The 12,103-nt window shown below is 41.7% G+C and overlaps 1 protein-coding gene across 2 annotated transcripts; it reads left to right on the plus strand.

Annotated features, from left to right (window-relative positions):
- The first annotated feature begins 396 nt into the window (after window positions 1–396).
- On the plus strand, window positions 397–11,694 carry LOC117962554 (poly(rC)-binding protein 2). Of its 2 annotated transcripts, none has more exons than XM_059013018.1 (12): window positions 397–600; window positions 1,835–1,977; window positions 3,049–3,072; window positions 3,300–3,332; window positions 3,621–3,737; window positions 4,087–4,218; window positions 4,678–4,812; window positions 5,388–5,462; window positions 6,271–6,312; window positions 7,029–7,157; window positions 8,158–8,327; window positions 11,142–11,694. In XM_059013018.1, exons 2-12 carry the CDS (start codon window positions 1,909–1,911, stop codon window positions 11,176–11,178), a joined length of 963 nt encoding a protein of 320 aa, XP_058869001.1. In that variant the 5' UTR covers window positions 397–600; window positions 1,835–1,908; the 3' UTR covers window positions 11,179–11,694. The 2 variants fall into 2 exon arrangements, with proteins under 2 accessions (XP_058869001.1, XP_058869002.1); XM_059013019.1 differs by having other exon boundaries at window positions 4,678–4,806.
- Window positions 11,695–12,103: the final 409 nt, after the last annotated feature.

The following is a 12,103-nucleotide window of genomic DNA, read 5'->3' on the forward strand; positions in this document are numbered from 1 at the left end:
ATATCTGTGTACTATTAAATTTATTGCAAGCCTGACTATAAGAAACTAGACCAGCACGGTTACAAGCCTACAAGCGATTTCATCAACACGATTTTATCTAATCGCTTATTAACGTAATGCGAGTGGTCACATGTGTATAGACTTGTTTACTAGAATTTAAACCAGTTACCATTTGTTATATTTCACAAAAGAAAACCAAAAAAACGTTTTCATAATAAACTGTGACGTACTTGGCCAGTTTAGCCTAGTTTTTCCAATACGATTAAATACAGATTTACTGTCATATTATTTTTTTTTTATACCGAAATTACCCCGTTCCCCCCTCCTGGTGGGGGATTGTCAGGGCTTATTTATAGTTTTTCTACGCAGTTGCAATGCTGAAAAGGGAGTGGGAGTGTCGGTTGAAAGTTGAGAGTTGAAAGGGATGGTATAGTGTTGTCTTTGTGCTTGAGAGAGAGATAGAGAGAGAGCTGCACACCATTCATCGTCTCTCTTCCCTTCTCCCCGACTCCTTTTTAAACTCTCCCCCTGGGTTTTTACCCACCCGATCCTCTCCCCTTCTACCCTCAAGACCCTACCCTCCCCCTGGACACGGAACAAGTAAGCGGGTTTTCATTTTTTATTTGTTTTTTTTTTAATCCGTTTAGAAAGAAAGCGAGCGCCGCGGCAGGAACAGGCTTTAGTCTGTGTAGGGAGTCGTAGGCCGCGCAGACACACGCTCGCAATGCGGGGAATAATACAGGACGGGCGAAATGCGATTTTAATATGAAAAGACACCTTGTTTTTAGTCTTTTAAACGTTACGTGTTTGTATTTAACGGCGTGCACGTTTCTTGCATGCTGCTTTTTTTGTTTCTGGTCTTGTAACCAGTGCATTTTAATTTATTTTGTATTGTTACAATTTAACAAACTGAAAAGGGCATCAAACGATGCACGCCGCCCAAACGATGCTGTTTGTTCAGGCCCCCGATTTTGTATTGTATAATGTTTTGTAATCATTTTAATTTTTATAATGTGTGGAATTCGGGTGCGTTTTAAAACGGAACTGTACAAAAAAAAAAAATACGTTTGAAAAGTTGTTTCTCTGCAGAAAATATTTTTCTCGTAATGAATAAGCGTAGGTCAGATTGTTTTCGAAACGGAGAAGATGAAAACCCCCTCGGATCTCAAGCGCATTAAATGAAATGCGTTTGCTGAAGTCAGTTTAAATCGAGGCCTTGTTGTTTTGCCGGGCATTTAATTAACTACGCCTTGGCAGTCGCATTAACAGCACCCCCCTTTGTGATTTTAAACTTTCATTTTAATGATTTGAATTTAATATCTGTACGTCCTTTTTAAAGTTTCGTCCACAAAGCATTGATAATACCGACAAATTTAAACTGTTTGTGGTGGACCTTCGATTCTGACGGCACTAAGACCGTGTTAAAAAAAATAATTGCCAGGCTTTGTTTGTCCCTTTTTAAAGAATGTAACCTTGTAGTCAGCAGCCTACCAGAGCAATTAGAGACGCAAAACAACACTACTCCGGTCTACAGCATCTCCACATGCATTTGCATAGAACTATGACGTGATATTTGATATACAAGAGAAATTGTATTTATGTCGGACCAATCCCCAATGCTAAAGCAAATACAGCCGTGCATTTTTTCATAGCCTTTTTATTTATTTATTTTTGTGCAACTTTTTTGAAGTCGTCTTCCTCCTGTTTTCCCAAATGCACCGGCAGCCAGCGCTTGATGTGGAGTCTGTATACATTGGCAGCGGCACGTCTCTGCCCAGCTGCGTGTGTGTGGCATTTCTAATCTTTAAATGTCCTTCATTCTCTGCTTCAAAAGATTCCATTCCTGTGACCAAAGACGCCAGTTCTCCACTCTCCAGAACCTCCCTCACCAGCTGAAGCTGCTCCATCATGGACTCTGATGTGATTGAAGGCGGACTCAATGTCACCCTCACTATCAGACTGCTGATGCACGGCAAGGTAAAGGAGGGGGGAGGGGGGGAGGGGGGGGGGTGCTGGGCTGCTGGGCTGCTGGGGGAGGGAAGCAGAATTGACGAGCATCTATAAATAATATAGATCTTAACTGGGGTCTTGCCAAGACCATTCCTTTGTGAGGCTTTGCTCCCATCAGGTCTTTAGTTATGGATAAAAAAATTAAATACATACATACAGCTACCAAGAATTGGAATACGCTGATTAACTAAAATACTGCTGATCTTTTTTTTAAAAAAACAAAACAAAAAAATCTCTCTCTCTCATTCTCCTTCATATATATATATATATATATATATATATATATATATATATATATATATAAAAAAAAAAATCTTGATTTGAATTATTTATTTCTTAGCAGATGCCCTTACCCAGGGCGACTTACAATTGTTACAAGATATCACATTATTTTTTACACTATTTTTACATACAATTACCCATTTATACAGTTGGGTTTTTACTGGAGCAATCCAAGTACCTCAAGGGTACAGCAGCAGTGTCCCCCACCTGGGATCGAACCCACAACCCTCCGGTCAAGAGTCAAGAGTCCAGAGCCCTAACCACTAGTCCACACTGCTTGCCTATATAAAACCATACATCTTCACCCAGTTCATAAAGTTGCTATTGTAATAATGTCTGTGTTTTATGTAGGTTGTTTCATTTAAAATGCCTCCTCACACACAGCAGACAGTGACGAATGTTGACTCTATAAATACTTTCCAGTTTCTTTTACTCCCAAGTTGCTCCACGCTTGCAGTAACGCGGTTTCTCAGTCCAGACGGCTGTGAGATTACAATGGCAAGTCTTTGTCTTTTGAAAGGCGAGGTCAGCCTTTTAGAAAGGGCTGAAATCCCCCAACGCCACTCCAGCAGAGATGAGCAATTCAGTCATCGAGAGAGGATGTGCACTTCAGTGCCTCCGAGCAGGTGTTACTGCACAGAGTCACTCGCTGGCTTATCACTGGGATCTAAGTTCTTAACATGAAGCTCTGCTGTCTCCTTAACCCTTCACACGCGACATGCTAATTGACTGTTTTTATTGATTTTTTTTTTTTAGGAAGTTGGAAGCATCATTGGCAAGGTTAGTGTGGTTTTATAAACTGGGCTATAGGGTTGTTGTGAAATGTCACGATCTGTAGGTTAAAATAGCCGCAGAAGAGCACTAATCAGGGAAACGTGAAATCACATTGTACTGTATTATAGTAACAAAGAAAATGAGGCAAATCATTTTAAGCACAGTGGGATATCTAGATTGGGATGTCGAGGTGACGCAGTCATTAAATGCCACTTTTTTTTTTCTTGTTTTAGAAAGGAGAATCTGTGAAGAAGATGCGAGAAGAGGTGAGTTGATGTGTTAATTACTTGATAGGGAGAGTGTATTTTTACTAACTGCATCTCGCACTTCTTCATTCGGAAAACTGCGCAGAATTGTGCTTTGGGTCTTCGCAGTATTACAGTGCACGCAATGCATGCCGTATCGTGTGAAGAAAGTGACTCGTTACACCCTTGCGTTCGACCTTTGAGTAATTCTAAATTGCAGATTTTAGCGGTTGAACTAAGAGCTGTGTCCTTCCTTCCTTCCTTCCTTCCTTCCTTCCTTCCTTCCTTCCTTCCCCTCCCCTTTCACAGAGTGGTGCTCGCATTAACATCTCTGAAGGGAATTGCCCAGAGAGGATTATCACCCTCGCTGGACCCACCACTTCCATCTTCAAAGCCTTCTCAATGATCATCGAAAAGCTGGAGGAGGTGTGTGTGCGTGTGTGCGTGCAGGGAATAACCTTTGAACCTGTGAACCTTGGTAGGCAGCGATACCAGGCATCTAAAATATCCAGCCGTTTCAAAAATGACCCAATCCTCAGATCAATCAATATTTATTTTATACAGCGCCTTTTCATAGTGGACCACCATCACAAAGCGCTTTACAAGACAGTGAGGAACAATACATAATACATTAGTGAACCCTATAATCAGAAATGAACCCTAATATTTTTGTTGGTTTTGTACTGTAATCAGCCCCCAAAACAAGTCACATCGGTTAATTAATTATTGTGTTTTGATCACTCGAACCCGTTGCCCTCTCCTCTGTAACCTCCAGGACATCAGCAGCGCCATGACCAACAGCACGGCCACCAGCAGGCCTCCAGTGACCCTGCGCATCGTGGTCCCGGCCAGTCAGTGTGGCTCGCTCATTGGGAAGGGCGGGTGCAAGATCAAGGAGATACGAGAGGTAAGTGCACAGCCATTCCTGCACACCTCACTGTCCTTTTTATTCATAAAGAAGTTGCATTAGCTTATGAGGTATGGGCAGCAGTGTGGAGTAGCGGTCAGGTCTCTGGACTCTTGACCGGAGGATTGTGGGTTCAATCCCAGGTGGAGGACACTCCTGCTGTACCCTTGAGCAAGGTACTTTACCTAGATTGCTCCAGTAAAAACCCAACTGTATAAATGGGGAATTGTATGTAAAAATAATGTGATATCTTGTAACAATTGTAAGTCGCCCTGGATAAGGGCGTCTAAGAAATAAATAATAATAATGAGTAACGGATAATGAAAAAAACATCCCGTTCTTGGAACACCTTTTAGAATCAACTCTGTTAAAGCTGCCCCATTTTTATTAAAGAAACTGCAGATAAGTTTAGAAAAGCCTGTTCAGTAATTTTTTTTGTGTGTGTGTGTCTCCCCTCAGTCGACTGGTGCGCAGGTGCAGGTGGCAGGGGACATGCTTCCCAATTCGACCGAGCGCGCCATCACCATCGCTGGCACCTCGCAGTCCATCATCGAGTGTGTCAAGCAGGTCTGCGTGGTCATGCTGGAGGTGAGTGTGAGTTACCCTTTTTATTTTTTCTAACATTTCTCCACTACATGACTAGAACACACACTTTATCGTAGAATTCCAGCGGCTGGTTTTGCAGACCTCCTATTAAAACTAGCTAATCTTGACCTACCCAATCTTGCGTTCAGTAAGGTAGCCTAATTTTTACTTGGTAGTTCATGATTAGCGTGAATGTGGGTCGGTGAAACTAGCTGCACATCAATTAGACGTGTCTGTGCAGTTTTATTTACAGCTTGCATGTTGGTCCAAAAAAGTGTTTTCATCGCTTGAGTAGGGATGCTGCTAATTTTAGAGTTTTAAAAATGTAGGTAAAATTCTAAACAGTTAATTGTCAACTGCATAGTCTTTTCTTCATGTAAAATTAAACACTGCACACATACAGGCTTGTTGCAGCCATTTTGTACAATAGCCATTGTTGGGGCAGGTGTTATGATTTGTAACCAACGTTTCTAATCTGTTATAGTTTCGATAGTAAAGCTTTTTTTAAACGTTAATTTAAACACTCTCTGGTTTTCCTATAGGAAAGTTTCTTCTCATTTTTCTCTCTCTCTCCTCTCTCCTAGTCTCCTCCTAAGGGGGTCACCATCCCGTACAGACCCAAGCCGTCCGGATCGCCGGTCATCTTCGCTGGTGGACAGGTACTTTCTTTATCCCTTCTGGTTTCATCCGAGAGAGAGAGAGGTGGGGATAACAACATTGATTTGGGTTAATAAACGTGGATCCCCCCCCCAAAAGGTTTGGTAAATCCAAAATTAATTCAAAGCGAAACCATTCCAAATTTCCTCCTTTTTTATTTATTTTTTTTAAAGTCTTGTTAGTTATTTTCTTTCTTTCTCCTACTGTGTTTTCTTTCTCAATACCCTACCCCCCTCCCTCTTTAAAAGGGGGGGGGGTTCTCTCTGTCCCCCCCGCATTGCGTGATTCCTAAAATGTGCTGCAGCTGCATTCCACACCCTGTTGTGTCTCAGATAGCAAAGGAGTGGGTGGAAACGAAATCAAACTGTCTAATCTGGCCTTCCCAAGAATCCATTGCATTTTGGACAAGCACCATCAGATTCTCAGAGTGTTGTATTTGTTTTAAAATGGCGATTGTGTAAGTTAAGTTATTAACACTTCATTCATGGCATTAAACATCATCAATCATTATTCTCTTGATCATATGTCACAGGAATTTCTTTTAAACTGACAAGTGCATTTAATGCAGGGGGGGGGGGTTACTGGTGAAGATACAAAGCCACAGTATTGCACCAGCCGATACTAAGCCAGTGTTATCTGTTACTTAGCAAGTGCAAGGAAACAACAGCCTGCATTGAGAGTGTGGCGCGTGACTCTGGAGCCACCCTTATAGGCACAGGCAGGAGGTGTCAGACTGCAAGCACGCAGGGGTGAAGCGGTCATGCGCTGAGCCACTCTCCTGATCGTTTTCTTTTTTTTTTTTTTTTGCAGGCTTATACCGTTCAAGGACAGCACGCCATTCCTCAGCCAGATGTAAGTGCTGCTCTCCTCTCTATTTATTTTCCTTTACCAAAGGACTTCAGTAATGTGGACGGATGCAGGGGTGGAAACCTTTTTATATTTAAACAAACCAATTGATTAAAAAAATAATACAGCCCATGTATTGCCAACCGTCTCAGTAGCAGATCTGCTTTGCTTTCTGTTCAGTGAATGAAAGCTGTAGTTTCTTGTCTGCAGTTTAGCTTGTATCCTGATATTCTTTCTTCACGCTGCTTTTTAAACCACTAGCCTTCTCCAGGTTGTGACACATTTACAGTAGCTCTTGGTTATCAGTGGCTTAAACGCGGCACTTTGTCATTCAAAGCCCCTATTGCATTTGCAAATAAACAAACCTGTGGCCTCTCTCAATCTCCCTTTCTCTGTCCCTTTCTGCTAAAAACACACCCACAGCTTGGGGATATTCATCCAAGTAATACTCAAGACCTTGTTGCATAATGAGACTGGCATAAAATATGAGAGATTAGTGTTAATCCAGTCTAGGAAACGTGACCTACATTGAGATTTCAAAACCACTTTTTTAAATGAGCAAAGAGTGCTGGCCACTGTACTAAACGTGAGGATTGTATTGCGTTTCTTTGCGTTTTCCTCTCCTGAGGCTCGGACCCCTGCTGCTGCTCTTGCAAAGCGTCTTGAGCAGGGCTGTGCCGTGTGCTCTCCAGTGCCTTGCTGATCCTCTGCTCTCTCCACAGCTGACGAAGCTGCACCAGCTCGCCATGCAGCAGAGCCCCTTCCCTCTGGCTCCCAGCAGCACCGGCTTCACAACAGGGATGGATGCCTCTGCCCAAGCCAGCTCTCACGAGCTCACCATTCCAAACGACGTGAGTGTCCCCTGGGGGAGGGGGGGGGGGGTGTGGCATTCCATGTTTGGTTGCTGGTTTAAATAACCCCCCTGATGTAAGGAAACCTTGTAAATGTAATGACAAATAATCACTCCTAAAGTCTTCCTGGTGATTTCTTTGTATATATATTTTTTACTTGCTTCTACAGAACCTCTTCTGCAATTGTGATGCAGACGACTTGGGGCATCCTTTACCTTCAGTCCCACAATTGTCTTTCTGCTTTAAATAATTTTTTTTTTTCCAGTAACAGCTTGAACAGAATTAATGCAATCTTACAAACAAGTGAACGTTGAAAGCCGATTTTCATTCTACCACAAACGTGAATAGATGCAGTCTTATTAAAGACCGGCTTGTGTCCTATTAAATAAAATTCCTCTAGTCTTGTGGGGGGTGACACTTTATTTTTAAAAACGTGAATAGATGCAGTCTTATTAAAGACCGGCTTGTGTCCTATTAAATAAGATTCCTCTAGTCTTGCGGGGGGTGACACTTTATTTTTAAAAACGTGAATAGATGCAGTCTTATTAAAGACCGGCTTGTGTCCTATTAAATAAGATTCCTCTAGTCTTGTGGGGGGTGACACTTTATTTTTAAAAACGTGAATAGATGCAGTCTTATTAAAGACCGGCTTGTGTCCTATTAAATAAAATTCCTCTAGTCTTGTGGGGGGTGACACTTTATTTTTAAAAACGTGAATAGATGCAGTCTTATTAAAGACCGGCTTGTGTCCTATTAAATAAGATTCCTCTAGTCTTGCGGGGGGTGACACTTTATTTTTAAAAACGTGAATAGATGCAGTCTTATTAAAGACCGGCTTGTGTCCTATTAAATAAGATTCCTCTAGTCTTGCGGGGGGTGACACTTTATTTTTAAAAACGTGAATAGATGCAGTCTTATTAAAGACCGGCTTGTGTCCTATTAAATAAGATTCCTCTAGTCTTGCGGGGGGTGACACTTTATTTCTATCGTTGTTTTCCAGCTGATCGGCTGCATCATCGGCCGCCAAGGCGCCAAAATCAACGAGATCCGGCAGATGTCTGGGGCACAGATCAAAATAGCCAACCCGGTGGAGGGCTCCTCCGACAGGCAGGTCACCATCACTGGCTCCCCGGCCAGCATCAGCCTAGCAGAGTATCTCATCAACGCCAGGTAAGAGGGAGGGAGGTGGGGGCCCAAACTAGAGGAATCGAACACCTGGAGATGAAATTATACCACTGCAGTGCAGTTTGAGTCACCCTAGGTTTTACAGTGAGCTTAGGCTGATGGTAAAACCTGGAATGGTTCAAACTGTGCACACACAGAGATATCTCTATTGAGCTGCCCGTGAGGTCTTATCCTAGGTGCTAAATACATATCAGGCTTCTGGATGAAACAAACTGGGTGTATTGCAGTCCAAGGTTTGGCTTCAGCCAGGTTTTTAAATATCTGCAGCCCGAAGCAAAGCACGACGTGTCAGAGCTGGCCCGACACGTTCTGAAGCCAGCTGGCTCGTCTCTGGTCGGCTGGTATCCGCATCCAAAGGGAGCTGAATGTCATTTTGGCATTTATAAAAACCCAGCAGGATGTTTTAAGGCTTAATGACTTCATTTGTGAATCCAGCTGGGTGCTATTGGATCACTTTCCACCTTTTTTTTTTTTTTCTTCAGTATATAACTGGTTGGCCCCACGCCAGGTAAAGTCTTGTTTGCTTCCGGGAGGTTTTAAGATATCTGATCTCACACTGTGTTGTATTTGCTTCTCGCTGTTGCTGGTAAAAACGAATCCATCTGGGTCATTTCACTGCGTGTGCTTTGTCCAGAAGTCTAATAAAAGTAACACTGCACCTTTTTTTAATTTATTTTTTTGCTTTTGAAACCTGCAGTGGTACACCGACAAACTGATACAGCAGAATGCATACAGTGTGTTTTGCGCGCGAGGGCTCAGTTTTAGTTTCTAGACCCTAGTCTTGGTTTATCTGAACTGTGCCGCACCAAAGCATGCCTCCTTGCTGTGTAGATTAATCTGCCTCCAAGTCCCTTTCTTGTCTGGTGATCGTTGGCTGCTGTATTGCTGCACCCCCCCGTAGAAGCCATGCTTTCCCTGTGGGTGTAGTTTTTAACCCTGTCAGTGCTGTGACACTGCAATTGTGTGAGTCTCATCTTAACTTCAGTCCTCCATAAACCTTCTTGGCAGGACCAGGAAACAAATCATGAACGGGAGTGTTGGACAACCCTCTTCTAAATTATATATATATATAAAAAAAAAACCTAGTCCAGTATATCTTCCAGGCTTCTGCCAGTAAGCTTTATGACAGCTTGCTAATTCTCCATTCTGTGTTTTTTATTTTATTTTTTTTCCCCCCTGCAAGATTAGGTCCCTACCACCCCCATGACCTTGCCACCCCTAACCCAGCCCTACTGTGTATTCCTCTTCTCTCTCTCCTTCTGTCTCTCTGCAGTGTAGAGTCCTCTAAACCACCTTCCTCGATTCCTGAGCACGTCAGCATGAACCTCTGTCAGCCCCCCTCCTCCTCTACTAGTGCTGCTGCTGCTCCTCCCTTCTGTTCTCCTTCCACATCCTCTTCCTCCTGTTCCTCCTCTTCCACCTCTGCAGCCACCATCACCCTGTCTTCCCTGCCTCCGCCTGGGCCCCTTTCTTCCTCTGCCTGTGACTCCTCCTCCCCGCTCCCCAGCACCCCAGTCTGTGTGTCCAGTCTGCTTGGTTTGAAACCAGTCTCCTTGCTGGCACTCAATGTTTCCAGTGCTAGGAGCCCTAACGGCTCCACCTCAGATAGTGGCTCTGACAAGCTGGGGGTCTCTGACCATGCCTCAAATTCCAAGAAGAGGAGGCTCTCTCCTTACTAACTCTGCTCCTTGGGGAGGCAAGGTGGGAGGCAGTCTGCCCCCTGTTTAAATGGGATACCAGAGTGAACCAGAATTGAGGGTGGTTCACGTCGACTTGCATGATATCCAGTCATTGACATTGTATTTGAAAAAGCCAGCCACTCGAAATGAGAAATCCTAGCATGTTTGTAAACACTAAACGCACTCACATATATAACTAGCTACACTAATGTCAAGTGATTCACAGTAGTGTGCAACACCGTTTAAAAAATGCATTTATCCGCTGTCTTGAAAACAATGCTTTGTTCCATTAAAATGGAAAAACTAACCTGTGCTTGTCATGTCTGTTTTTTATTAATAAAGGGGACTGGAGTCTTGCTTGTGTTGTAGCTTTAGTACAAGGCATGCTTGTTTGTCCTGATGTTGCATTTTGTAGTCTTTACTGATAAGGGGTCACGCTAGGCGGCTGCTGATGTAACACGTGGAGACTATTGTGAAAAACTATTCCGATGTACGAACAACGCTATAAAAACATGTGCGGTTCAAACTTCATCAGCAGCACACAGAGATCAAAGCACAGAATAAATGAGACTAAAAACCAGAGAAGCACACGTGATCAAATTCCACCCTCTTTCTCTCTTTGAGACCGATGTGTTGTGTGGCGTTTCGTGATCACAGGATCGTACGGTCATGCTGTGGGTGCATCGAGACTGAAGTCGGTTCATTTGTGAGCGGCACTAGATTTGAACCCGGGACTCCAGAGGTGTAGAAGAGCAGTGGGGTGTAATCGAAGAGTTTAATTCACAAATAAATAATATTTCTGTGTATATCCAGTGACGCAGGCTTTCTAGTTTGCAATAAATCAAACCTTTTCATCTTAAATTGAATAGCAATGGCATGAAAGTGATGCATTGTATAGTCCGGTATTTAATTAATATTCGGCAACGAAAAAAATTATATTCCAGAATTTGACTTGAAGCAAAGTGTGGATTATGAAATATCAAATCTTTTGAATGGTAATGTTATTTGGCCTATTTTAATGCCCTTAATGGAGGCTGTGGATCATCTATCTTGTTCTCAGATGTGTTGAATCCTTTTTATTTTTTTTTATTTTCTCTCTCCAATGTCGTCTTTGTTTTAGGCTTTCATCTGAAGCATCTGGATTGGGAACCAACTAACTCCACACACTTCAGCACGCGCCTGTCTGTCTGCGTTTCCGTCAGTGTAGATAACACCACAGTCTGCTGTCCAGAGTTTTAATTATTGTTATAATTTTTTTAATTAGGCTCACGCCCACATTTTTGGTTACTTTTTTTTTTTTTTTGTCTATCCCCATAACTTTTCAACTTTTTAATTACCCTGCATCTGTTAAGTAGTTTTAATGTCTTTTTTTTTTCAAAAAAAAAAAAACCTCTTCCCCCAATTTATTTTGTTCATATTGTTTGTTACACCATAAAATAATTGTAGAAATGAAAAATCTGAGTAGTGTAAAAAAAAAAATTAAAGTTATGTAATATCAGATTTTTCTAAAAAAAAAAAAATACAAAAAATAATTAAAAAAAATAAATAAAAGGAATTAATAGTTGGACAGAATTTGATGTGGTTTTTTTTGTGCTTTTCTGTTAGTTTGTTTTACTGTCCCAGTTCTTGCAGTGGTGAGCATTGTAAAAAAAAAATAAAGACTACCATGTTTAGATTTTGACTAACTCCTTTTATTATGACCTGGGGATAAGATTTCATACTCTGAAAAAAATTATTTAACAGTCAGAAAAAACAGTCAGTTTTCTCTAGGATCATTCTACAGCAAAAGTTCCTAAATATTTAAATGCTAAATTATAGAATATTTTGTGTTCTGTCTTTTTTTTTTTTTTTTTTTTTTTTTTTTTTTTTAAACTTTGTTTTTATCAGTGAATTAAACCAAAAAAAAAATGTATGGCCAGTAATGGTCTTTCTGTTTTATTTGTTTGTGTGATGAAAGTTTTGACAAGACTATAGTCACAGAACTGTGTGTGTGTTTTTACACAGCAGCATTGCAATCTGTGCTTTTGATCAAATAAATCAATAAAAATAATCTGTTGGCTGAAACGCTCTCACCTTACCTAA

This window comes from Acipenser ruthenus, chromosome 45, assembly GCF_902713425.1.
Source record: "Acipenser ruthenus chromosome 45, fAciRut3.2 maternal haplotype, whole genome shotgun sequence".
Classification (NCBI taxonomy): domain Eukaryota; kingdom Metazoa; phylum Chordata; class Actinopteri; order Acipenseriformes; family Acipenseridae; genus Acipenser; species Acipenser ruthenus.